The sequence below is a fragment of the Sceloporus occidentalis genome, unplaced genomic scaffold (genome assembly GCF_023333645.1).
Source record: "Sceloporus occidentalis isolate IW3139 unplaced genomic scaffold, rSceOcc1.0.p SCAF_512, whole genome shotgun sequence".
Lineage (NCBI taxonomy): Eukaryota > Metazoa > Chordata > Lepidosauria > Squamata > Phrynosomatidae > Sceloporus > Sceloporus occidentalis.
The window spans coordinates 66789-90483 of NW_028317492.1; the positions used below are offsets into that span (position 1 = coordinate 66789).

Genomic DNA, 23695 nt, shown 5'->3' on the forward strand with positions numbered 1-23695 from the left:
TATACAGACCAACGATGCCGGGGATGATGAATTGGCTCTGGTGGATTTATTAGCACGACAGAAGAGAACACGCAGTTCGGGCAGAGGACTCGGCGATCCCTGCTGTTATTGCAACAATTTAATACCAAATTCTCTTGCAGAAAAGAAAAAATAACTATGTTTTGTTGTTGCATAGATACGTATTCTGAGTGAAACTGATCTTTTAAAGATAATTTTGCGTATTTTCTTTTTTAAAGCAGTTCTAGTTTTTGCCCCATAATATAAAGTTTTCAGGCAGCTGCATATCAGCCATTTGTATGATTCTCGCTCTGTTATCTGATCCCCGATCTACTAAACCCCCCGACTCCTTATCATACTGCCTGTGGGGAACAATAGAATGGCTCAGTCTCAATAACCCAGCTGGACTCTCTGTGACTAATGGAAGTCTATGGAGGAAAGGACTTCATTAGCATCGCCATAAAGCATCAGCTCAGTGTTGTGTTTGAGCCAGGAAAGTCACCCAAAATATCACATGACTGACAGCAACGGCGGCTCCAGGTCTGCAGAGTTTATTGGGACAAAATTAGATAAAACCAGGTTTTTGGTAATAGTTCGCTAAATGTAATTTATGTATTGTTCACTAAAAAAACCAAAACATTTTATCTGTAACATTTGGTAGTAATATTGTTAGCCCAAAGTGTAGATGGAATGTAGTGTTATTATTTATAAATGAACCACTGACAGCTTTCACTAAAAGTATCGCAAATTTTACTAACTACATACAGTTTTTGCTTTCTGTTTAAAAAAATAAATAAAAAATTAAAGAAATTAGTTTTGAGTTTATCTCAGGGAACCTCTGGCGAAAGGTGGTAAAATTATCAATATCTATTCAATTTCTTCCCCCAAACGTAACAATTGGAGCACAGGAGTGATGGGAGTGATAAAGGGCCATTGGAACACAGGAGTGATGGGAGTGATAAAGGGCCTCTGTACGCCTATGAAGATATTCCATTAAAAATGACAATAGTTGTTTACATCATTAACCCCGTCTGCACTGGATTTCTGATCGACTTCATGTTATTTGAATGGACAAAATTTGCTTTTTTTTTTTTTTTTTTTTTGAACAAGGACATTTCTAAGTGACCCCAAACTTCTGAACTGTAGCGTATATATACAATATATATATATATCACTTATTTTCCAATCATTGATTTATATGGCACCATTATATGCAGTAGCGCTGTACACTGAGACTTTAATCTGCAAACACAAGTTGTTGATTCTAAAGTGCATCCATTAGATTTTTCTCCCCCTAAGAACGTTCAGACAGGTGCACTTTAATATTCCAATAATTCCTGCCCTGCAGAGGTTTCTTGAGGTCTGGTTAGAGGACAGCTGCCGATACCCTCGGTGCTCGGGGCACTCAGCGAACGGCCAGTACATAAAGCTGTACTTCCTTCCATTACTCTCCCGCGTCCCACCCTCTAATTTGAGCTCCGGTTCTAACGTTACGACTTGGCGTTGGGCTCTGCCTCCTAAAATGCGCCTGATATTTAGAACGCAGATCCGTGGCCCGCGCAGAGCACAGCTGCAATATCTATAGTTACTATATCCAAAAGACAAATAAACATTTTGATTACAAGCAAGCAGCGTTCCCAGCGACCGGCCGTAACCAAACCCACTTAACATTCCGATAAAAGTAACCGCCTCGGAGCCGCTGAGTCGCAAAGAGAACGGCGATCTGCTTTCCTCCGGCATTTAAAGGGTTAAAGACCAACATACAAGTTCTTTATTTTCTACATAGCATATGAATTAAGATTTTTATTTTTTTTCGCTAGGTTGAGCTTGGTTTCATATATATATATATAAAAAATATATATACCAGTATATATATATATATATAGATAGATATCAGTAAAATGTAAAAATTGTCACTTAAATTGTCAGTTCTTCTGAAAGTTGTTATTCCCAAATTCCAATGAAACGGCATCCATATTGGAATCATATAAAAAATTGTAATAATAAAAAAAAAAGCTTTTAATTGATTAGAATTCCAAAAATCCACAAATTTCTGTATCAAAATATTACACCTTCGTTGTAATAAAAATGCACATATAATTCAATGTCAATTATTCAGCACAGTACAAAAATAAAATACGGAATTAAAAGAAACAGAACAACAATAAAAAAAAAGAAATTAAGATATTTTTTTCTTGTTCCTGTCGTGGTTGTCGTCCCAGAGGTGAATGATGTTGAAATACAACAAAAATATCAGGAAGTGTGCACAGGAAACCGCGGAGACCAGAACAGGAAATAGGTCCGGGAGCCTCGGAGGCGGAGCTAAGACGGCGCTTGCGAAGGTCAGAACGGACATCACCAATAGGGACGCAAGAAACTGCGGGGAGAGAGGAGGACGCAGCGTCAGACATTGGGGGATCTCAAACACATTATGGTGAAAGAATCGACAAGGCTCAATGTTACTATCGAGTAAAATGTGAGAATAAAAAACAAACATTCTAAAACTAGAGGGTCAGATGGAATAGAAGGAAGTTTTACTTTATTGAGAAGGTAGTACTTAAGTGGAACAGCCTCCCAGCAGAAGCGGTAGAGGGTAATACAGTGAGGGAATTAAACATGCATGGGATAGACATACGGATCCTGAATCTAAGACGAGACCAGCGACTGATTAAGGTTTGAGTCTTTACAGCAGGAGAAACGGGCAACTAGACGGGGGCCGAATGGGGCCGACCTGCCGGCAGGTTCTGTGTTCCTATGGACTCGGTGGGTTAACTCCCCAGTATTTACATGACACATACTTTTGATTTAAATATATAGCGCTCGGGAGGCAGATTTAGCCCCTCATGTGTTTTCTCCAATGACCGCTGAGCATTTCACACATTGTCCAAGAAGCAGTTGAGGGCCAAGATGATTTAGTGAAGCCATCTTCTCTTGCAGGATCACTTGATCTTAAAGACCGCTGTGAGGTGTGAAAGCCGGGCTAAAGCACTCGGCCAAAAGCAACAGGCGTTTCACCGTCTCCAAAAGTATATACGGATCGACGGTCAACACATCGGGTCCCTGCTCAACGGGGGCAGAATGAGTTTCGTTTGCGTTGTAGTTGCACAGAACAGCCTTCCAACAGAGGGCTTGGGGGGGTGAAAATGACATGGGTACTAAACATGGTGCTATCCACACATGAACCAAACCACAAAACGTTACGATCTGTACGATACGTACCGACAGCCTGATTAAGGTTCCTGGAATTTGAAACCAGGGCAGATACCGCCTCACAGAAACACAGAATGGCTTCAGTTTTAGCGCGTCCTCCGAGGTCTTTTCGTAGATCGACAGGAACGTCCCGCAAGCCAGAAGGAACGCCAGCGTCGTGATGACGTACGACATTAACAAGCCGTCTTTTATCAGAAGAGGTAGCATGCTGCGGAGAAAAACAGAACATCGAGAGACAAATTCACCATATATATATATATATATATATATATATATACACACACACACACACACATACATACACACACACACACACACACACACACGATGCCGCATGCAAGCCGTGTAGAGAGTGTTAAAAGGGACAGTAAATGATATAGGGGATCCGCCATTAAACTACTATATTGTTATAAATTATATATATATATATATATATATATATATATACACACACTGCACCTGCACATTGATATATATATATCATTCATTTGCTATATTATTGCCCCCCATTCCATATGGCGTAGAGACCCTCAAAATGTTATCGCTGGGACGGAAGCTTCCGCAAAAGCCATCCGGAGCTGTAACCGCTTTCATGCATTCGATGGCCGCGCGGCCCCTTTAAACGTTGGCAGCGTCCCGCTTGCTTTATGTAAAAATAAACCTGGATGTCTCTTACGGGGATCCGAGACACTTTTACTTTCTTTTTTAACTGTTGCACGCACTGTATGCTTATTAAAAGAAAGTTTATTAGATAATCAGGTTACCGTCCCTTTAAAATTAGAAGCAACTAAAAATGTGCCCAGAATCCCAAATAAACCTCTAATGGGATATATCTTGTCAAAAACTCTTACCTAAATGTCGACACGAGCAGAAACCATGTAGACATCAGAGGAACGTCGTTAATAATTAAGCAGACTGGCCTAAAAAATATACAGACATAATGATCCAATATCTTTGACTTTAGAACAGGGTGGTAGATAAGGGGAGCAGCCTCCCAGCAGATTTTTTTTTTTTAAAAAAAGATGGGGGAAACAGTATTGAAATAAAGTGCTGTCTGTTTCCAGTTTTCTTTCCGCCACTTCCTTGGGCCGTTATTTCTGCGACCATAAAGAATTGGGTTGGAATCATCCGAAATCCAAAGGGATTTGGAAAATACAAAAAATGAAAATGTGTGTTTACGCTGTGAGTCGCGAAGACGTATTTTTCTCTTTAAAAAACAAAATGTGCAATTTTTGTGTCGGCCTGTTTGGAAATGCATGGGGGAATCGTGCAGACCCCCCATATGTATTTGCCCCATTACCCCAGGTACATGCCCTGCGGCACGAACACAATGCTCTGTGATCATTCTGTGACCGCTGAATAACACGTGATGAAAATGATTGATAAATAATACATTTCTGCGCTCTGTACGGAATTAAAAGGTCTGAATTATTTTCTGCGAAAACCTCCTAAATCCACAGATCCTCGGGAATTAATATTTTCATTTATCAGAACTCCGACCGGTTAATTCCTGAATGGAGCCCACGAAGGGTCTTAGAGAACCGGTTCAATAATATTTGTCCTAAAAACAGGATTTCTGCCAACGAGGCATTTACTTACAAAGACACCAAGAGGATAGATTTTTCATGTACTTGAAAGGAATACAGGAAGAAAGACAACGAGCAGCTGACCTAGAAAACAAAAAAAAAAGAAAAGATTAGGAATTGTAAAAAATAAATAAATAAAAATAATAATAATAAAATATATATATATACATGCAATCCTGACGGACGGCAGAAAGATTAATAAAAATATTATTGTAACAAAGTCAACATGAAATAAAACCCGTGAAAGAACGTTATTTAAATTAGCTGTAGGAGGCAATGTACCTTGAAAGGTCTGCCTCCCCCATATGCATTTGCCCCAGGCCCCAAGCTTTAGTGGAGGTGCCGGTGGCATTAACCTGTCCCTTTAATGAGTACTAGTGTGTGACCTGCTGGACTTACCGGTTACAGCCCCATAATACGCATTATGTTAATATGAGTTTATCAAGAAACTTGTCCCACCCAAACCACGAACTCTAAGGGTCTTTCCAGCACTAGGGACCCCAAGCAGCCACACAGCACAGAGACAGATCAGTCAAAACGTAGAAGTTTTAACTCACCAAAGCCAGTTTAAATCCCCAGAAAGAAGGTCTGGCCGTCAACTTAATACACGTCGGGATAAGGCTGAGCAGCGTGCAGGCAAAGCTAAGGGGAGGAAAAACACAGAAATAATTTCTTACAAAGGACATCATTTTGGATCCCATGTGGTTTTGTCCCTTTAAATACAATTCTTACCTCAATAGTAACTGGGTTTCCGCAGATAAAATATTCTTTATCTTGAAAATGACGCTTAAACTGCACCAGACATTGGCCACTTTATCCTGCAACGAGACAGATTTAAAGATATAAAATAACCAAATATTTACTCAAATGATGTCATCGATTTAGAATTACAAATTACTTGTAAATGAATGTTTTTTTTTCTTATTTATTCTCTATTTTGGTGTATTTTGTATCTTTTAGAATCACTCAGCGTGATTAAAATACGGAGAGAAATAAACAAATCCACGGTAAATCCTATTAACCCTTTGCATTTCAGAGGGGCTCAGCAGTGCATTTCTCATGCTGAATTCCAAAGGGGTTAAAACGTTTTGCGCAGGATGGGAATTTTCTCCATGAAACTTTTCCACGGGATACAAAGTATTAAACCGGACAGAGCCCCCCAGTAACCTTCAAAAACCTCCACCTGCTGACATTGCCGGGGGGGGTGGGGTGGCCGTCCCCTCTGGCAGGGAACAGGTTAAACGGTAATAACTCAAGAACTTTAAAGACATTAACAGTTGTGCTAGGATCACTTTCAAAATTAAATTTGTAACCGCAGCTATCATGCCTGTGAAACTCATCCTTCGCACAGCTGCTGGGCTCACAGCTGTGTGGGCAAGCGGCACGGAACCGGCACGGACCCACAACGGGGGCTAAAAGGGCAGTTCTGGGGCAAAATCAAGCAATCAGCAGGACGATTCCATCTGTTTCTATGGTTATTTCAGAATGGAAAAAAAAAAAATATTCTTTATATAAATGACATGCATGTCTTACATCAGAGTTCTATAGGCTGAAACCGGGTTAACCCTTTTACTGCCAGGGGTCTGGACACCCATTAGAAACCGAGGCAAAATCAGAATTTTTTTCCTCTGGTTATATTTAGGTGGCACCTTTATAAACCGCTTACAGTTGGGCCCTCTTTACATAATATACCAATTCTGTGAGTTATAGTTCTGTCGGACCCTTTGAATGTAGGGACTGTAAGAAGCGCTGCAGGAATTGTTGGCGCTGTATAAATAAAATACATTATTAGTTATTGTTTTATATAGCGCAATCATATTCCGCAGCGCTGTACAATGGGTAAACAGGACATGACAAAGTAATAAATAAATTCGACAACAATAGGTAAGACGGTAAGCTTGTTCAAAAAGCTTACAATCTAGAGCAAGAACAGTGAAGGGATTTAAACATGCATGGGATAGACATACGGCTCCTGAATCTAAGACGAGACCAACGACTGATTAAGTTTTGATTCTTTACAGCAGGAGAAACGGGCGACTAGACGGAGGGGCCGAATGGGGCCGATCTGCCGGCAGATTCTAAGTAATTTAAAGCCAACTCTCCCTGCCTTCTGACGCGGACTCCCAACTCTTTCTTATCGTTGGCCATTTTGGTTTCCGCGTCGCTTCTAAAGTCACCCAACCGCTTAAAAAAAAAAAAAAAAAGGCCAGTCCTATAAAACGACCCAATCGCTGAGATATTTATATATTTTGTTGTGATGGATCGGCTGTAAGAATGTTGTGTAACACGAGGTCAGAACATATTTCGGGGTGGGAGGAGCGAGGTATTCTCAAACGCTTTACATCACGTCTTAAGACTTCTCAGCTGCCGCTCCTTCGCCTCGCGAGTCTCCCTTTAAAAAAAAATTGCTCGCGACGAATCCGCGTTTCCTGCCAGTTTATTTTTGTTTTGTTTTTTTTTTCTTGAAAGCGGCAAAGTTACAAATCAATTTGGCTGCAGCGTATCTGCGGCAGAATCGTCTCTATGAGATAATGATAGTGTAAAAAGGCAAACAATCAGCGTAACGCAATACGGGGCCGAGCGGGGCCGGCCTGTCGCTGATACTTTTATGATCCCGTTCTGGCAGCGCCACTTACTACGGAATCTGTTACGGCGGAAAAAAATGGAAGACTGAATTACGGTTTTTAACGATGCAATATGTTTAATATCTTGGCGAGCGAGGCGTTAACCTTCTCAATGCCGTTATGGAGGAGAAGGAAGGAGGGGGGGGGGAATGCCGGGGCTTGGGGTAAGCGGCTGGTACTTAAGGGGTTAACCGCTAAATGGCAAAGTGGTTACTGTATAGAGCGGATCCGGTTACCAGCCCCGGGGCAGACATGCGTTGGATGTCTGCAAGGAGTCCCTAAAGGTCACTGGGATTCCGAGATAGCGGAAAAATAACAGAGCAACACTTTCACTTACCTCAAAGAGCCCCCGGCCCACCGGGAAAAGCCTGCGGACCACTTGGAAGATCTGTTCTGCCTCTGTAAGGAAAGGAATCCAGCAGAGCGCAAAGGAGCAGAGCACCGTGACGCTGATCTTCAGGAGTAAAATCAACCTGTTTAGGAAACATTTTTAAGAACTAAAAATGAAGAATAAAAATTACTATTTATCGTTTCCAGCTGTACTTTACTGTAGTATATAAGCAGAACAGCCTCCCAGCAGACGTGGTAGAGGGTAATACAGTGAGGGTATTAAACATGCATGGGATAGACATACGGCTCCTGAATCTAAGACGAGACCAACGACTGATTTAGGTCGGAGTCTTTACAGCAGGAGAAACGGGCGGACTAGACGGGGGCCGAATGGGGCCGATCTGCCGGCAGGTTCTATGTTTCTGCAGAGCCCCCTCTCTTTTGCAGCATTACGTCTCGATGTGGGTTAGTTGATTTTTGTAGAAAGCATCTGCCCGGGGCGTGTAATAAATAAAATAGAATGTAATGCAAGCGGAAGCGTAAGAATGTCCGTGCGAAGGGGTCACTCAATGATACAAACGCTGAAAAGATCCCTAACTCTGGATGGACAGACGTTACCGTGTGATGTGTGTAAAGTCTGGTTATTATATATTCCGGGTACAGGGAACCGGAAAGCAGATCAATGACCCTGTCCTGATGATACAAGTTCTCATATCAGATAAATTAACCCCCTGCGCTCTGTTACCCTCTCTCCCTGGGGGGTCACTTCTTCCTGCCTACTGACAGCTATTGATAGAGAGATGGCAGATAGTCCTGCGGCCTGCGGTCTGTTAGGAACAAACGGGCCAAAGGGAAAGTGTGAATGATTTTCAGCTGACATGTTCGCGGTTCGCTCCGCCTGGGGACTCTCAGGGTCTCACTCAGAGTCTTTACCCCAATCTCAGGGTGCAGACTCTCGGGTCACGCAGTCTGAAGGGGACCCCTTCCTATTTTACACTGCTGTAATATATAAGTACGGTGTGGTTCACATCCCTGCTTGAAAGCAGGTGACTCGATTAAGTGTTTCTTTAAATAATGACAAGTCAAGGTGTCCACGAGGGCCGGTATTAAAGCCATTTGGGTAACAAATTTCATGAGGCTATTAATGGGTTAATATTCCAAGCGTCTCACGGTCCGCTCATTGAGAAGATCCCCAGGTATTATTATCAGCAAGAAAACGGCACCGTATTATTAGTTTTAACCACTTTTGTGTATATAAACACTTTAATGTATAGTTAAATCAGTGAGCTGGCCCCTGTATAATGTATAGTTACATCGGCGAGGAAGCCCTGTATAATGTATAGTTCAATCAGTGAGCTGGCCCCTGTATAATGTATAGTGAAATCAGTGGGAGGCCCTATATAATGTATAGTTAACTTGGTGAGATTTCTTAAAGATCATCTCATTGAGTTTACTAAATCATTACTATCATTAATTTAACTACACATTACACAGGGCTGGATCCTGGAAGCTCCTGGAATGGATCAGAGCGTTAGATCTCCGATAAACATCACGGCCACCTTTCATCAAAAGATTTGATTTGGAAAAAAAACGATATGAAGTGATATTTATCATTAATATTTCGTCATATTTGTTATGTAGCGGGGCTTTAAAATACTAGAAAAAATAGTAAGAAAAACAATATAAAAATAAATAAAAACGTTCCGTTTTGCCATTTTGAAGACATGGCCACAATTGTAAAAAAAACACAAATGTTGCCCAAAACATTGTTCTCCAGCTGTCATTATACAGGTTGTATATTATAAAGGATTGTGGAGGGCGCTGTACATTGGCATGCGTGCCGGTACTCACCCCTTGCCCGTCATGCCCTTCCTCAGGCATTTTCCCAGGAGGTAGCAGAAGAACGGCAGCGAGTGGTAAAGCTCCATTTGCTTGTAGTTCAAAGCGAAGCAAAACGCTGCCGATCCCAGGAGGTCCGAGCCAAAGGAAAAGGCGAAGACGGCCCACGACGCGAAGCCCAAACTCACAGAGTTATATGTGTGTCTGCGTCAAGGGCCGTACCCAACACTCATGCTAACCCCGTGTCTGGGACGCAGCCTGGGGCATCGTGTTAAGCCATGTATCACAACCACGGAAACATTGGCAATTACTGGTAAAAAAAACAACAAACAAACAAAAAGGATACTGGAAGTGTCCGTAATCTATGAGGATCAGGCCAGGATAGAGCAGAATACAGAACAGTGACGAGATCTGGGGGGAGAAAATAAAAAAGTTAGGGGCAAATTGTTTTTTATGGATTAATTGCAGAACGAGGATAACGTCATTTATAATAACGGACACGCCGGAGGAGCCAGCAGGACATAAAAGTCGCAGGTTTATGTTTTCTGTGTGTGGTGCAACGTGGGGTCACCAGCAGGAACATCCCACTTTTTTTGCACTAGAACTGCTTTTTTTTTTTAAACCCCCCACCAATCCTCTATGGTTTTCAGCGCTTCGCAAACAAGGCTTTATCGGGTTGTCCTAAAAAAATATGTGACGTGGAAGCAAAACGGGGAGGGCAAATTGTATAGATATATATATATATAATTTAATTTTATACTGGACACTAGACACATTGTATTTTACCACAACTCGTATGCATCAGGGAATTGTTACCCTATGGGGTCCCCTTTTAACCCCTTAATAAACAGTAGCTACCTACGCTGCTATCATAAGCAAGACACTAAACGTGCTGTTCGACGTACTCTTAACGACGTATTAAGTCCAGCATTAGACACTCTTGGTGATCAGTCACTCCTGAATATACAGAACCTTGCGTACAATGTTGCCTCATTCATCATTTTTGTTGGGAACACCTAATTATCATGTGCCGGGCACGGTCCAATTAAGGGGAGCAGCACTGAACATTCTGGTTATTGAGGGGATGCTGTGAATCTGCTAATGTTAGAAATAGGATTCTGCATCTCGGCAGAAGGTCTGCGAGGCCAAGAACGCTACCAAGAACTACCATCTGACCATCATGGGATATTATCGGCTGTTCATTCCTTAGAGCGCACGCTGTACCCCTCTGCACTTAATTATTATTTATTGTTTTATATAGCGTCATCAAATTCGGTAACGCTGTACAATGGGGCAGCACATCACAGGGGCCACAACCTCCTAGCAGCTTTGGTTTCAGAAGCCTTCTCCAGGGTCTGTCTAACGCTCACCTTCCTTGTGGCCGGTACGTCTCTCAGACACAAGCAGTACAGGACGACGGCAGGAATATAAACCAACAAGTCCGCAACTAAAACTGTACAAAAAAAGGAAAATTAAGCTTCAAACCTTAATCAGTCGTTGGTCTCGTCTTAGATTCAGGAGCCGTATGTCTATCCCATGCATGTTTAGTACCCTCACTGTATTAGCCTCTACCACTTTTGCTGGGAGGCTGTTCCATTTATCTACCACCCTCTCAGTAAAGTAAAACTTCCTGGTGTTATACTAAGCCTCTGCCCCCCTACTTTTAGATTATGACTTCTTGTCCTAACTGTTCCTTTGCAAGAATCTTCGCAGTTAGGATTTGACCACATACCTGTTACACGCATGAACAGCTTGTGCTGGAGACTCTCGTACCCGCGGGAGGCGTTCAGTGCAACCCAGTCCGGATTCAGCAGGTGGGCTCTGGGGAAGAACATATAAAGTTAGGACTGAAACGTATATACGGTTCGTCAAGCCTTCCCCAAGATGCAATCCCGGGTTCCTTACTCCTCACACCAAACGCAGGACCTAAGCTGGGCTAAACCTGAGTCCAATTAAAGTTAAAAAAAATAAATAAAAAAAAATGTCAATCTAAAGATCTGGGGGTCTATTAAAAAATAGACAACACTGGGTCAGCTTTGAGTTGGACCCTGAAAATATTCTGGATAAGAGTGCTAATGATGCATGGATCAAACATTTACCAAAAATATTTTTATATTATTATTATATTATTTTAATATTCTAGACTTGACATAATACTGAAAAAACGGCTGCATAGAGCATGTTATACAAATATCATTTTCAATCACAAAGTTGTTATTGGATGAAACAAAAAAACTTACACGTGGGCGCACAGGAGGCTGTGATATGCAGTCAGTGGTGGGTAGTCGAGACCCCAGTACAACAAGTCGTTGCTGGTAGAATTAAAGTACCTGTGAATAAATGCACACATTTCTTTAATCATAAGAGATCATGCAATAATACAACCGGCGCCTGTATGTCACGGTATAAAATGTACGCAATCATTGAAAAGTTTGGGGTCACTGAGCTGGAACACAGGAGTGATGGGAGTGATAAAGGGCCATTGGAACACAGGAGTGATGGGAGTGATAAAGGGCCATTGGAACACAGGAGTGATGGGAGTGATAAAGGGCCATTGGAACAGGGGAGTGATGGGAGTGATAAAGGGCCACTGGAACACAGGAGTGATGGAAGTGATAAAGGGCCATTGGAACAGGGGAGTGATGGGAGTGATAAAGGGCCATTGGAACCCAGGAGCGATGGTAGTGATAAAGGGCCATTGGAACACAGGAGCGATGGGAGTGATAAAGGGCCATTGGAACACAGGAGTGATGGGAGTGATAAAGGGCCATTGGAACACAGGTGCCATGGGAGTGATAAAGGGCCACTGGAACACAGGCGCGATGGGAGTGATAAAGGGCCACTGGAACACAGGAGTGATGGGAGTGATAAAGGGCCATTGGAACACAGGAGTGATGGGAGTGATAAAGGGCCATTGGGACCTAGGAGTGATAAAGGGCCATTGGGACCTAGGAGTGATGGGAGTGATAAAGGGCCTCTGTACGCCTATGAAGAGATTCCATTAAAAATCAGTCGTTTCCAGCTACAATAGTCATTTACATCATTAACCCCGTCTGTGCCGGATTTCTGACCATTTCATGTAATTTTAATGGATAAAATTTGCTTTTCTTTCGACAAGAACATTTCTAAGTGACCCCCGAAGCTTTTGAACGGTAGTGTAAGTTAACAAACTCTTAGGACCAATGAAAGAATTATCAATTTGTGTTCCCATAAAAATTATAAAATACTAAATGATTAAATAATTACTTGTTGGAACGTTTGGACATTCAACAGTATTAAGGAGTGTGGTTTGCAATAGTGGTTACAAGTATTAAATTGTGTTGGTGGAACAGCACCTTTAAGTCCTTATTGTCTTCATTGCCAAGGGTTGAGAAGCTTGCACACGACTGTTCACTATGTTCATTACAGACGCGTAACTAAATCCTATATATAGGATTTCCGCTCCCAGTTACGGGCAAGTTTGGCCAGGACTACACGATACCAATAATCATCGCGTTACCCGGACGAGAACATCAGGTCTAATGCGACCAAAACATGCTTTTGCAAAGCTTTAATAATAATAATAATAATAATAAGAGGCCGCAAGGTGCGTCCGTCTACAATAAGGGTTAAAAGTGAGTAAAATCTACAAACCATTGGTCGACGGGTAGGTTAAAAGTTATTTCTTGCCAGTGTCTCTGAGCTTCATAGTCTCCGAATAGCGGTGGTTTTCCGGCTCCTAGGAAGATGTCGAAATAATAATTATTATTTATTTTTAAAACAATAATAAATAGTAAGTATGTTTATATCAACATTATGAATATATACTAATGCAGGTGTACGCGTTTTGTAAAAAGAATAATAATATCTATAATAAATAAACAACAGGAATAATTCTATTGGTTGCTATGCTCATAACAGCTATGAACCACCCTTATTCTAAGTTATTGTTCACAAAAAGTACCAAATCCACACAAATGAAGCATTTATAATTCCATCTCATATCTTGTGACCAGCAAACGTCGCACCGCAAAAGGTATGTGTTTTACAGGGTTCATAACCACTTTTGTTAATTTATATAAAAAAAAAATATATATACATTATTTTGTACTTGAAACAGTAACATTATTTCCCCTGATGTTTAGTGTAAGATTATAATATATATATATAATATATATCAGATGGAGAGGCTAAAATAAGAAAGAATTGTGCATTCTCGGGGGGTAGAAGTAGCATTATATATAGATAGATAAATATTATGTCCCCAAACTGTTTTCATATTTGCATTCCGAGAAAGTAAGGTTGCCATGACAACACAATCAAAGGTAATGGCAACCACGCAATATTATTGAGTTATCAATTATACTTTTCTTTCAAGGAAGAGTGGCCATTGGGTGACTGTCTCATTCCATCAGCGCTCTCGCTCTCATTCTGTTACATGCTCCTTCGAGAGAGTACGTGGTGTCTCTGGCTGTTAGACAATGAGGGGGGGTCACCTTTACGGAGCTCCCAAGGCCTCCTGTGTCAGCAGACGAAATCCGAAGTGGTTCAGCCGGCAACCGGCGGCCGTATATCATTTATTTGTGGAAAGTGTGACACCGTAGAAGGGCCGTTACGGACTCAGGCACGTCTTTCAGTAGTTAAGTCCCCTGCGGATGGCACGGCCTCGCACCTGTTTGATTCCAACATAAATGTTCCTTTGACCAGTAACCAAAACATGACTAATGTGATTAACCTCTTCATTCGAAGTCTTTTTTTAAACAGCGCATTGAGCTTCTTAAGGAATGAATATCCATCAGCAGAACGGCATCTGCCGAGGGTTGTTATCACCCCCCCACACACTTATAAGCTTGTACAATCATATGGCTAAACTAAGGGGAACGACAGATCACTCGACAAACTATAATTGGTCATATCACCCAGTCATCACCGGGACATGCTTTTCCAATTCAATTAAGTCTCTTATGGCTTCTTTAGGGAGGGGGCCCATCAAATCTCATTAATCTTTGCTGCGATTATGAGAAAGTGGATTTAGCTTCAAGAGAGGTACGGGTCCTGTGTAGCAAGGGCTGTAAAGCTTTGGAATCCACAACATGGAGAGAAGTGGAACAATCACTTTAATGGACTTACTAGGCCAACAATATTAAACTTTGAGGTTTAATAATTTTTTTTTTTTACCAAGACGGATACCTCTTAGAACCGAGTGTTTGCTGATCACCCCCCGTATTATGCAAACAGGGAGGACTCAACTCAAGTTTAGGTCGCAGCGCATGACCTTCCAAAATACCCCCCAAGCTGTGAGCTTCCAATACAGTGTACCAGTACAGGACATTTGCAAAGTGTTTGAAGAAGCAAGTGCCCCGGGGAACTGACCCAGAAAGGGGGTAAATACCTAACGAGAACCATTCCTAACACTTTCACCTTTGGGCTAACGTGGATAGATCCCTAAAAGTTAAAAGGCCATGAGATTAATATTATAATTATTATAGCATGATCATTCTAGCAGCAGCCCTGGAATCTGAATGTGTATTCCTTTAATGCTTTCTAGGTTGTGCTCTCCCATTTCTGTGTATTTTTTGCGCATATTTGCAGGTTCTGACCAAACCTTAGGATTGAGCCCCCCTCCTGACACACAGGCGTCTCATTAATGGTGTCCAGAGAGGGCTTTAAATTGCTCGAAAGTCTTTTTTGGGTTAAAATACAGTCCGGGCCTCTGATTCAGCTCCTCAGTAAGCAATATAGCCATGAAAAATTAAATCGGACTCGCCAAACTTTGGGGCACTTTGACGTAGCCGCGGGCGAAGCGATATACGGCCGTATAATGTGACAGAATCCCCAATATTTATGTTTTTTTGAATGTTATTCGCTGGGTACGCATGGAATTCCTGCTTGGTTTTGTGTAAATATTTTATCTGGCTGCTACTTTAATTACTCTTCGCCAGCGAGTGGATTAGCCATGTGGATACATTTAACTTCGAAATAGGACAGATCTGATACTAACATAAGCTGATCTGGGGATAAAACCAAATCAGGAAGGGTTTTATTCTGTCCTATCGGGCAATAATCTACTCAGGGAGCTTGTGTCACCGGTAGCAACGTCTAAACCATATTACGTATTCTTTCTCCATCTTAAAAGATGTGCTGGTTTCACAACGTGGAGGGAGAATTAATAACCCTCCATTTGTAACCAGGGGTAAAAACAAAATGCAACAAATTGTAGGTTTTTATTAGCAAAACAGAGTGTGAACCATACTCGGCTTTCTCTCTTGCCTCTTCTCTTTCTTCAGTCTTCTATCATCGTCCGCTGCTCCCTGGTATCAGCTCGGTTGATCAGGCCTCCCTGAACCCTTCCGCACAGGGGCGGGGCCTCAGCGCACACCCTATCGCCCAATAACGGAATGAGGGAGGGGGTGTCCCCTTAGTGCGTGCCGTGGCTCCGCCCCTTTTGCGGAAGTACTCCAAGAGGTCGGAATATTCCAGACGGATTTGCGGGCAAAGAGAGGCGCAGAAACGCTTCTATCTGGAATATTCTGCCCCCCTGGAGTACTTCTGAAAAGGGATGGTGTCGCGGCACATGTGGAGGTTCTGCTCTTTTGCGGAAGAGCTCGGAAGCGCCTGGTTAACAGAGCTGATCCTGGGGACAAGGGAGCGAAGGAAGAAGACGGGAGAGGCAAGAGAAGAAACAGAGCTGCGGAAAAAGACAGTGATATGGAAGTGGGCAGAGGAGAAATTGAGAGAGAGAACGAGTGTGAGAGAGCATGTGTAAGAGTGAGTGAGAAAGCAAGCTTACTTTTTAGTTGCTTTTTGGAGCCAGCACAGGGGAGCGCCGTGAACTAAGCCAACAACCGGCAAACACGCGTTCTGTGAGCTCCCCAGCATTTATTTTATTTCTATAGCAACATTTGTTGCAGATGCCTTTTTGTTGTTAAAACCAAACACCATAGATGCTTTCGCTATTTTATGAAAAACCAGGCAGACTAAAAATTTTTCTTAAAATACTTTTTTCTCCTCCAAAATGTGTCCAGGAGTAGCGGAGGGAAAAAAATATACGGACCGGATATTCACTATAATAAAACAAGTTGCCGTACCTGTGGTAGGCCATAGTACTGTCCCTGATAATTTAAAATACGGCCAATGTGTTTATTCCTAATTAGCAAACGAGAAACTGCTTTATTCCCCCCCCCCCTGCTTATATGAAGTGGCCCCTTGCTTTATTTTTACCCCAATTTCAAGGTCTCGTGGCAAATGGGGCATATTCCAGTGTCACACAGCCTGGAACCGATGCCTTCATATTCTCCTCCAATCTAATAATATCGGAGCATTCCGATTGGTGCTTTTCTCGCTGCTATAGCTGAAATCCCTGCTTGAATACAGGTTCTTTATTTATTATACCTTTAAATCTCCTAACATGCCATGCTTTACATTCAAACTATTTGGCTGTCACCTTTTTTTTTTTTTTGTGACCGGCTATTAAAGGGTTATCCTTTAATACATCTCAGGATTAGAGAATAAAAGGGATTGATGCACTAAACCAGCTGCTGTGGAGTACAACGCCCATGACACTAAGCCAAAATGCTGAGTGTGACGTGACTGTTGCTGCCCTCCTAAATGTCACATCATTTTAATGCCTCATTGTAATTCACAAAAAAATCACTACTGGAACTCAATAAAAGAATAACCGTATTTCATTTTAAACACAGTAAGAATTATTTAAAGTTTGATTGTCAGCTCTGCTGGTCCAGCTGGGGCAATAAGCGAGGGTATACTCCAGGGTAGGGTATTACCTGAGTAGGGGCCCAGAGACACTGCCCACCGCACGGTGAGGGCCACCAGCACGGCCAGGGCTGCAAGCAAGCGGGTCTCCATGGCTCCCACCGACTCTCCGCTTCCTCAGTCAATTCAAACTACAGCTCAGCTATTCGGAGACACGTCATCAGCGCGACAACGCTCAAAAGCCGGCGCGCTGTGATGAGATTCACAACTAGCTTGAGGCTAGCGGAGGCGTTACCATGGTGACACCAGCACAAGCAGATACCGGGCATCGGACAACCGGATTCCACCATGGCCATACCTGCACTATTAAAAAAAACAACAATGTTGTATGCAGAATTAACAAATGTCGTAAAATATAAATTAATATTATTTACAAATAAATAAATATATATTTAAACATAAATAATACCCTTATTAAAGATGGCGATGGGAGCTTCACACTGCTTATCAGCATCCAGCCCATTAAAGGTTGGCTAGCAATGCCTTCAGTGTTGGAGGGGTTTATATTGTGTGAGACTCCCCCAGCCCTGAAGACTTTAAACGTCTCGATGCCAAGATCCTCTCTTGCATGTTCTAGGGTTTCTGGGCTCGCTGGATACTGTTCCCGGCAAAATATTTTAAAAAAAAAATGGAGTGTAGAATTTCAAAGGGCTGGATCCTGATCTCACATCAAAGGCCCAAAACATGCATGTGTCTCCTAAACATGTCCCCGGCCAGCTCCGACTGCCCACTAGTATCTGGGAAGACGCGGGGGTGTTTGGGGGGCTTGTCCACCCGCTCCGGCCGCTCTAGTGATTTCACATCAAGGGGTTTCCATGAAATGTAGTTTAGTTTGAGGAGGTGATGGATTCCCGCATGGGGTCGGCTGACTTGGTTCAAAGTAAGGACTCCTGGATTAACAAAATTAACCACTTTATTGTGTCTTTAATAACCTCTACTGAATTACCCTCACCTAACCGGGTCGTGCCTTAAACACCCCGCCACTAACAGGGGTTTTTGGGACAAAAGTCACCTTTGCTCAAGTCCTGGGATACCTGGGTCTTCAAAAAACCCAATTTACATGTTTTTTAGATTGCGTTATATCCGGCTTGGTGGCGAGAAGAGAGAGGGGATGGAATGGAAACATTTAAATACTTTAACAAAGTACGGGAGAGAAGTTTATTTCGAAGGAGGAGAACACAATCTAAAACTAGGGTCGGAGGCTTAAATGGGAGGGGTGGTAGATAAGTGGAACAGCCTCCCAGCAGAAGTGGTAGAGGGTAATACAGTGAGGGGATTAAACATGCATGGGATAGGCATACGGCTCCTGAATCTAAGACGAGACCAACAACTGATTGAGTCTTTACGGCAGGACTAGACTAGAAGGGGCCGAACGGGGCTGATCTGCTCAATCAGATCCAAGATACAACCTCACAGGGCAAAAATACTGTTGGTTTTTTTGGGGGGGAAACTTCAGAATTATTAGCGAGCAGACAGGCGCAGAAAGGGTTTAAGTTGCAGTCACTTGTAGAGCGGGGCAGGTTTCCTCCGAGTCACGTTTTCTTATAGTAATCCGTGGCTTTAAAGAGTATTTTACCTTCTTTAATATATTTTATTACGCTGCTAATGCAGCTCTCCTGGAACGCTATTAAAATACTTCTGTAGGTTTTATAGTATTTTCCTCTTTTTCCGAAAACAAAATCCATGAGGCTATTTTATTTGGAATTATTAATTTGCCAAATTAAATTTAGTCAGTGCCAACATCACCAGTGTACCTAATACTATTGTACAATGCAGCATGTGGTATATTGATTGGGTTCTCGGTTGGATTTCAATGTTTTGGAAATTGGGAGATATTTTTTAGATCTAATATTATATATATATATATATATATGTATACTACAGTTCAAAAGTCACTTATAAATGTCTGTGTTTTTAAAAGAAAAGCACATTTTGTCCATTAAAATAACATGAAATTAGAAATCCAGAGCATACGGGGTTAATGCTGTAAATGACTATTGTAGCTTGAAACAGCAATTGAATCTCTTCATAGACGGGCAGTGGCCCTTTATCACTCCCATCACTCCTGCGTTCCAATGGCCCTTTATCACTCCCATCACTCCTGCGTTCCAATGGCCCTTTATAACTCCCATGACTCCTGTGTTCCAATGGCCCTTTATCACTCCCATCACTCTTCTGTTCCAATGGCCCTTTATCACTCCCGGGTTCCAATGGCCCTTTATCACTCCCATCACTCATGTGTTCCAATGGCCCTTTATCACGCCCATCACTCCTGTGTTCCAATGGCCCTTTATCACTTCCATCACTCCTCTGTTCCAATGGCCCTTTATCACTCCCATCACTCCTGTGTTCCAATGGCCCTTTATCACTCCCATCACTCCTGTGTTCCAATGGCCCTTTATCACTCCCATCACTCCTGTGTTCCAATGGCCCTTTATCACTCCCATCACTCCTGTGTTCCAATGGCCCTTTATCACTCCCATCACTCCTGTGTTACAATGGCACGTTGTGTTTGCTGATCCAAGTTTAAGTTTAGAAGGCTAATTGATTATATATATGTATATTATGTATCTCTGTAAGATATATACTTAGCGCTTTACCGTTTATAGTATAATAAAGTGGAGGTATAATAAGTGCAGTTATATAATGAGTACTGGGGTCTACATGATCGGGTACCATATGCATGAATAATATGTTAGAAAAAATAGACTGGAAGCTGTATGGTTCAGGGGATTGGGAAATCCTGCTGTAACCGCACACCGCACATTTTAAATTGGGGACACTTTCATTAAAGGTGTGAAGAAAGTCCCCAGACTTTTTATGTTCCTTTGTGCCCTCTCGCTGGGTATTTGTGTAACTGATGGGGGCATTTAGAAGAAGAATAATGGGGTTTATTTCCCCCGTTTAATTTATAAAGCCATTTCCTGCTGTTTCTATACACATTATCGGGGCTTTTAGGGCTGTAGAACCCTGCGATCCCCTCATACCCAGCAAACATTCTGACCTCCTAGAAAAGAGGGGGCATCAGGGGAGGAAAAGAGGGTATAGGGAGGGGAGAGGAGCATCAGGGGTGGAAAGAGGGACAAAGGGGTTTAAGGCTAAACGAGGTACTGTCTCTCCTAAAGAGGCACACGGGGGAGGAAAGGACTGTCTCTCCCAAAGCGGGGCACTTGGGATGTATGTAACACCCTTTGGTCTTGTCAATTCGTCTATACAGTGAGTGTTTAATTTGTATACAAGGCTTTAGGGTGAGGCCATTTACTGGTGAGAAAATACTTCTGATGGCCTTTATATCAGACTGAAGGCAGCTCTCATACAATCACAAGAAAGCTATATCCTGTGGAATATGTCTGCTTGTGCACAGGTGTTGGAGGCACCTATATACATTTATATAAATCAATAAATAATAATAGTAATAATATACTAGATGCATGGAATAGTATTCCAGTGGTGATGGTTAACGCTTCTATAGCATGTTATCATCAGCAGAGATTCAAATCAACTATTAACCCTATATGTGAAGTGATTGGTTATTTTGATCCATTGGTTCATGATGTCATATACTCTGGGAATGATGGCGATTTCACCAATTTTTGTGTACCTGTAAAGCCTTTCTTGGCATCCCGGTCACGTTAAATCGTGATTCTGTTTCATCGACCATCAGAACCTTATCAACCTCTATTAAAAGTCCAAAGAATGTTCTAGATCTATAAAAAGTATGTTTTTTTTTTCTCCTGGCCTTTTTAAGTATCAATTTAAGACACTTTATCCTTATTTTAATATGGGATTTGGCACATATGGCGCAATCGCAACCAGCCCATCGGAATTTATTGCATGCTGTTCTGAACTTAGCGGTTATAGCCCCAGTTTGGCTGACACTCAATGCCCGTACTGGGCGAATCCCAATATTTCTAGAAGCTTCTTTAATATTGGTCTTGGAGAAGAAATGTTTTTCACGCAAACACCCAAGAGATCAAGCGCGACTCCAAATCCAAGTCAAAGTAACGGATACAAGTTCAGAGAATAGTTTTGCTGCGAAGTTGTCCAAGTTTTTCATGTCCTGCATTCCGAAATATTTTCACGGTTATACCCGCTCCTGCTCTACTAATGATCTTTACCGCACTGCTGACTTCAGCTGGCAAGAAAGAAACTCGAGCAGGCGATAACGGAATAAAAACGGGGGGACGCTCACTTATTGGAGTCATGGAAATGTTAGAAGCGCGGAGCGACATTGTCATATAGTCTCGGTTATCGGGAATATAAATGGCAGCATCCTGGAAACGGCTAGTGATATACTTTGTTGATGTGGCCTGTTTAAAATTATTTGCATATTTCTTAATATATGTGCCGAATAAACATTAAGATCACGTGAGCGGCCATTTTGAATTTTTATCAAACTGTCTGAGGAAATTTCCCATTTAGGTTACTATGCAGTTGCCTGATGGTTCTTAATTTTAGAAGCACCTATCCAAAGCCTGTTTTAAAACTTGCATATTTATGGATATGACCTGAATAATAATAATTAAAAAAAAATTAAGATTATGCGAGCGGCCATTTTGATTTTCTACCAGACTGTCGTAGAAATTTCCCATTTACGTTACTACGCAGTTGGTTGATGGTTCTTCATTTTAGGAGCACCTATCCAAAGCCTATATTGAAACTTGCATATTTATTGATATGACCATAATAATAATAATAATATTTTAAATAATAAGATCACGTGAGCGGCCATTTTGATTTTGTGGCAGACTGTCTGAGGAAATTTCCCATTTAGGTTACTACGCAGTTGGCTGATGGTTTTTAATTTTAGGAGCACCTATCCAAGGCATTTTGAATTTGCAAACATGACTTCACATCACGTACCATTTAAAAAAAAATAAAAAATTATTAGTTTGAAATTGGAAGCTTGATTTTATTTGTTTGTATTTCCTGCTCACGCATTTCTTTTTTTCCCATTTATTTCATAAAATTTCCTCTCAATAAAGATTCTCAATACACAAGGCAGGGCTTGTACTTCATTAAAGCATCGATTGATCTGGTAAAGTTCTTGCCTGGCTCTGGGGCATTTGTAGTCTCGGGGGCAGAACACGGGTTAAGTGCTTTTTAACGTGTAAGCTAAGCATTGGGCCTTTTGCCGGGGGACGCTTCTTGGCCACTGAGCACTGAGACAGCTTTACACATTATCTTGAGTTATACTCAAACACCATGTTTTCTTAATTTTTTACTTGTAAAAGCGGCGGGTTGCCAGCTGGCATAGCTAGACCACAAACTTGGTCATGTTAGTCAGCGACCAATCTCTCTCACTTGTTGGGTGATAACTAGAGTTTGACAAAAACTTTCATCCGAATTTTTTAAAAAAATCCAACCATACATGGGGTAAAATTCCATTCTTGGAGGACTTCCAGCAAAGTAGGTTCTTGAGGGCCACAGACTAGCCTACATTCCACAATAATCCTTAGTACAGTGTAATGTAGAGTACATTGTTCCAAATTAATTGGGGTACTCTTAGACCTCTAGGACAGTTATGGCTCTGAAAGAACGCACAATTTATGGGCTGATGTTTCTCTTTAATATCATATTTTTCCAACAAGGAAATTGGGTGTAAAATTAAGAAAATATCCAATAATATATAATAAAAATTATAATATATATATATATATATATATATATATAATAATAACAATAATAATAATATATAAATAATTATAATAATAATACATTTGTGAATTATCATTTTGGTCATCAGCAGTCACATTTCACCTGTCTTGATATGTAACCCACTGCGATTCACTTCATCTGGCTTAATATTATTTGACAATGTTTTATTAACGTCAAACAAAACCACGTTTTCATGAAATTTTATAAATTATTGTAATGTATCGAGAGTAAAAAAACAAAACAAAAAAACATTCCGAAACCATTCAAACTACATGTTACTGTCCACCAGCTCAAAAGTCATGGGCCTCAGGGGAGGAAAAAGGGCCACGGGGATTTCAGGCCCTCCTAAAAACTGAAAAAGTTGGACAGTATGGATCCTATCAAAATAATCCAAGGAAAAAAAACATATAAAATTTTAATTATTTTACTATTTTCCCCAAAAAGCAGACACACATATATATATATATATATATATACTTATATATATACTACATTGTACAAAATCTCTCCCTTTAGTGAATAGGCTTTATGTACCAACATTCTTTTAATGGAGAAAAAAGCTTAAGATTATCAAATATTGAATTTATTTATGTTTCTACTGAGCGGTCACTGGTTTTACTGTGTTCATCTTCAAGATAATTTCCATAATTAAATCCAATCATGTACTTACGAGTGATTTCCCCGTAATTGTTAATCAAT

At 41.4% G+C, this 23695-nt stretch overlaps 1 protein-coding gene across 1 annotated transcript; it reads right to left on the bottom strand.

Moving 5' to 3' along the window:
* Nucleotides 1-2176: 2176 nt before the first annotated feature.
* On the bottom strand, nt 2177-17431 carry LOC149271447 (dolichyl pyrophosphate Man9GlcNAc2 alpha-1,3-glucosyltransferase-like). The gene is made up of 14 exons (XM_089507413.1): nt 17350-17431; nt 13220-13304; nt 11827-11916; nt 11319-11407; nt 10957-11039; nt 9933-9997; nt 9599-9790; nt 7755-7890; nt 5526-5611; nt 5351-5435; nt 4807-4877; nt 4059-4127; nt 3217-3415; nt 2177-2374 (listed from the first exon to the last, which is right to left on the bottom strand). The coding sequence occupies exons 1-14, from the start codon at nt 17429-17431 to the stop codon at nt 2177-2179; spliced, it is 1530 nt and encodes a 509-aa protein (XP_089363539.1).
* Between the last annotated feature and the right edge of the window lie 6264 nt (nt 17432-23695).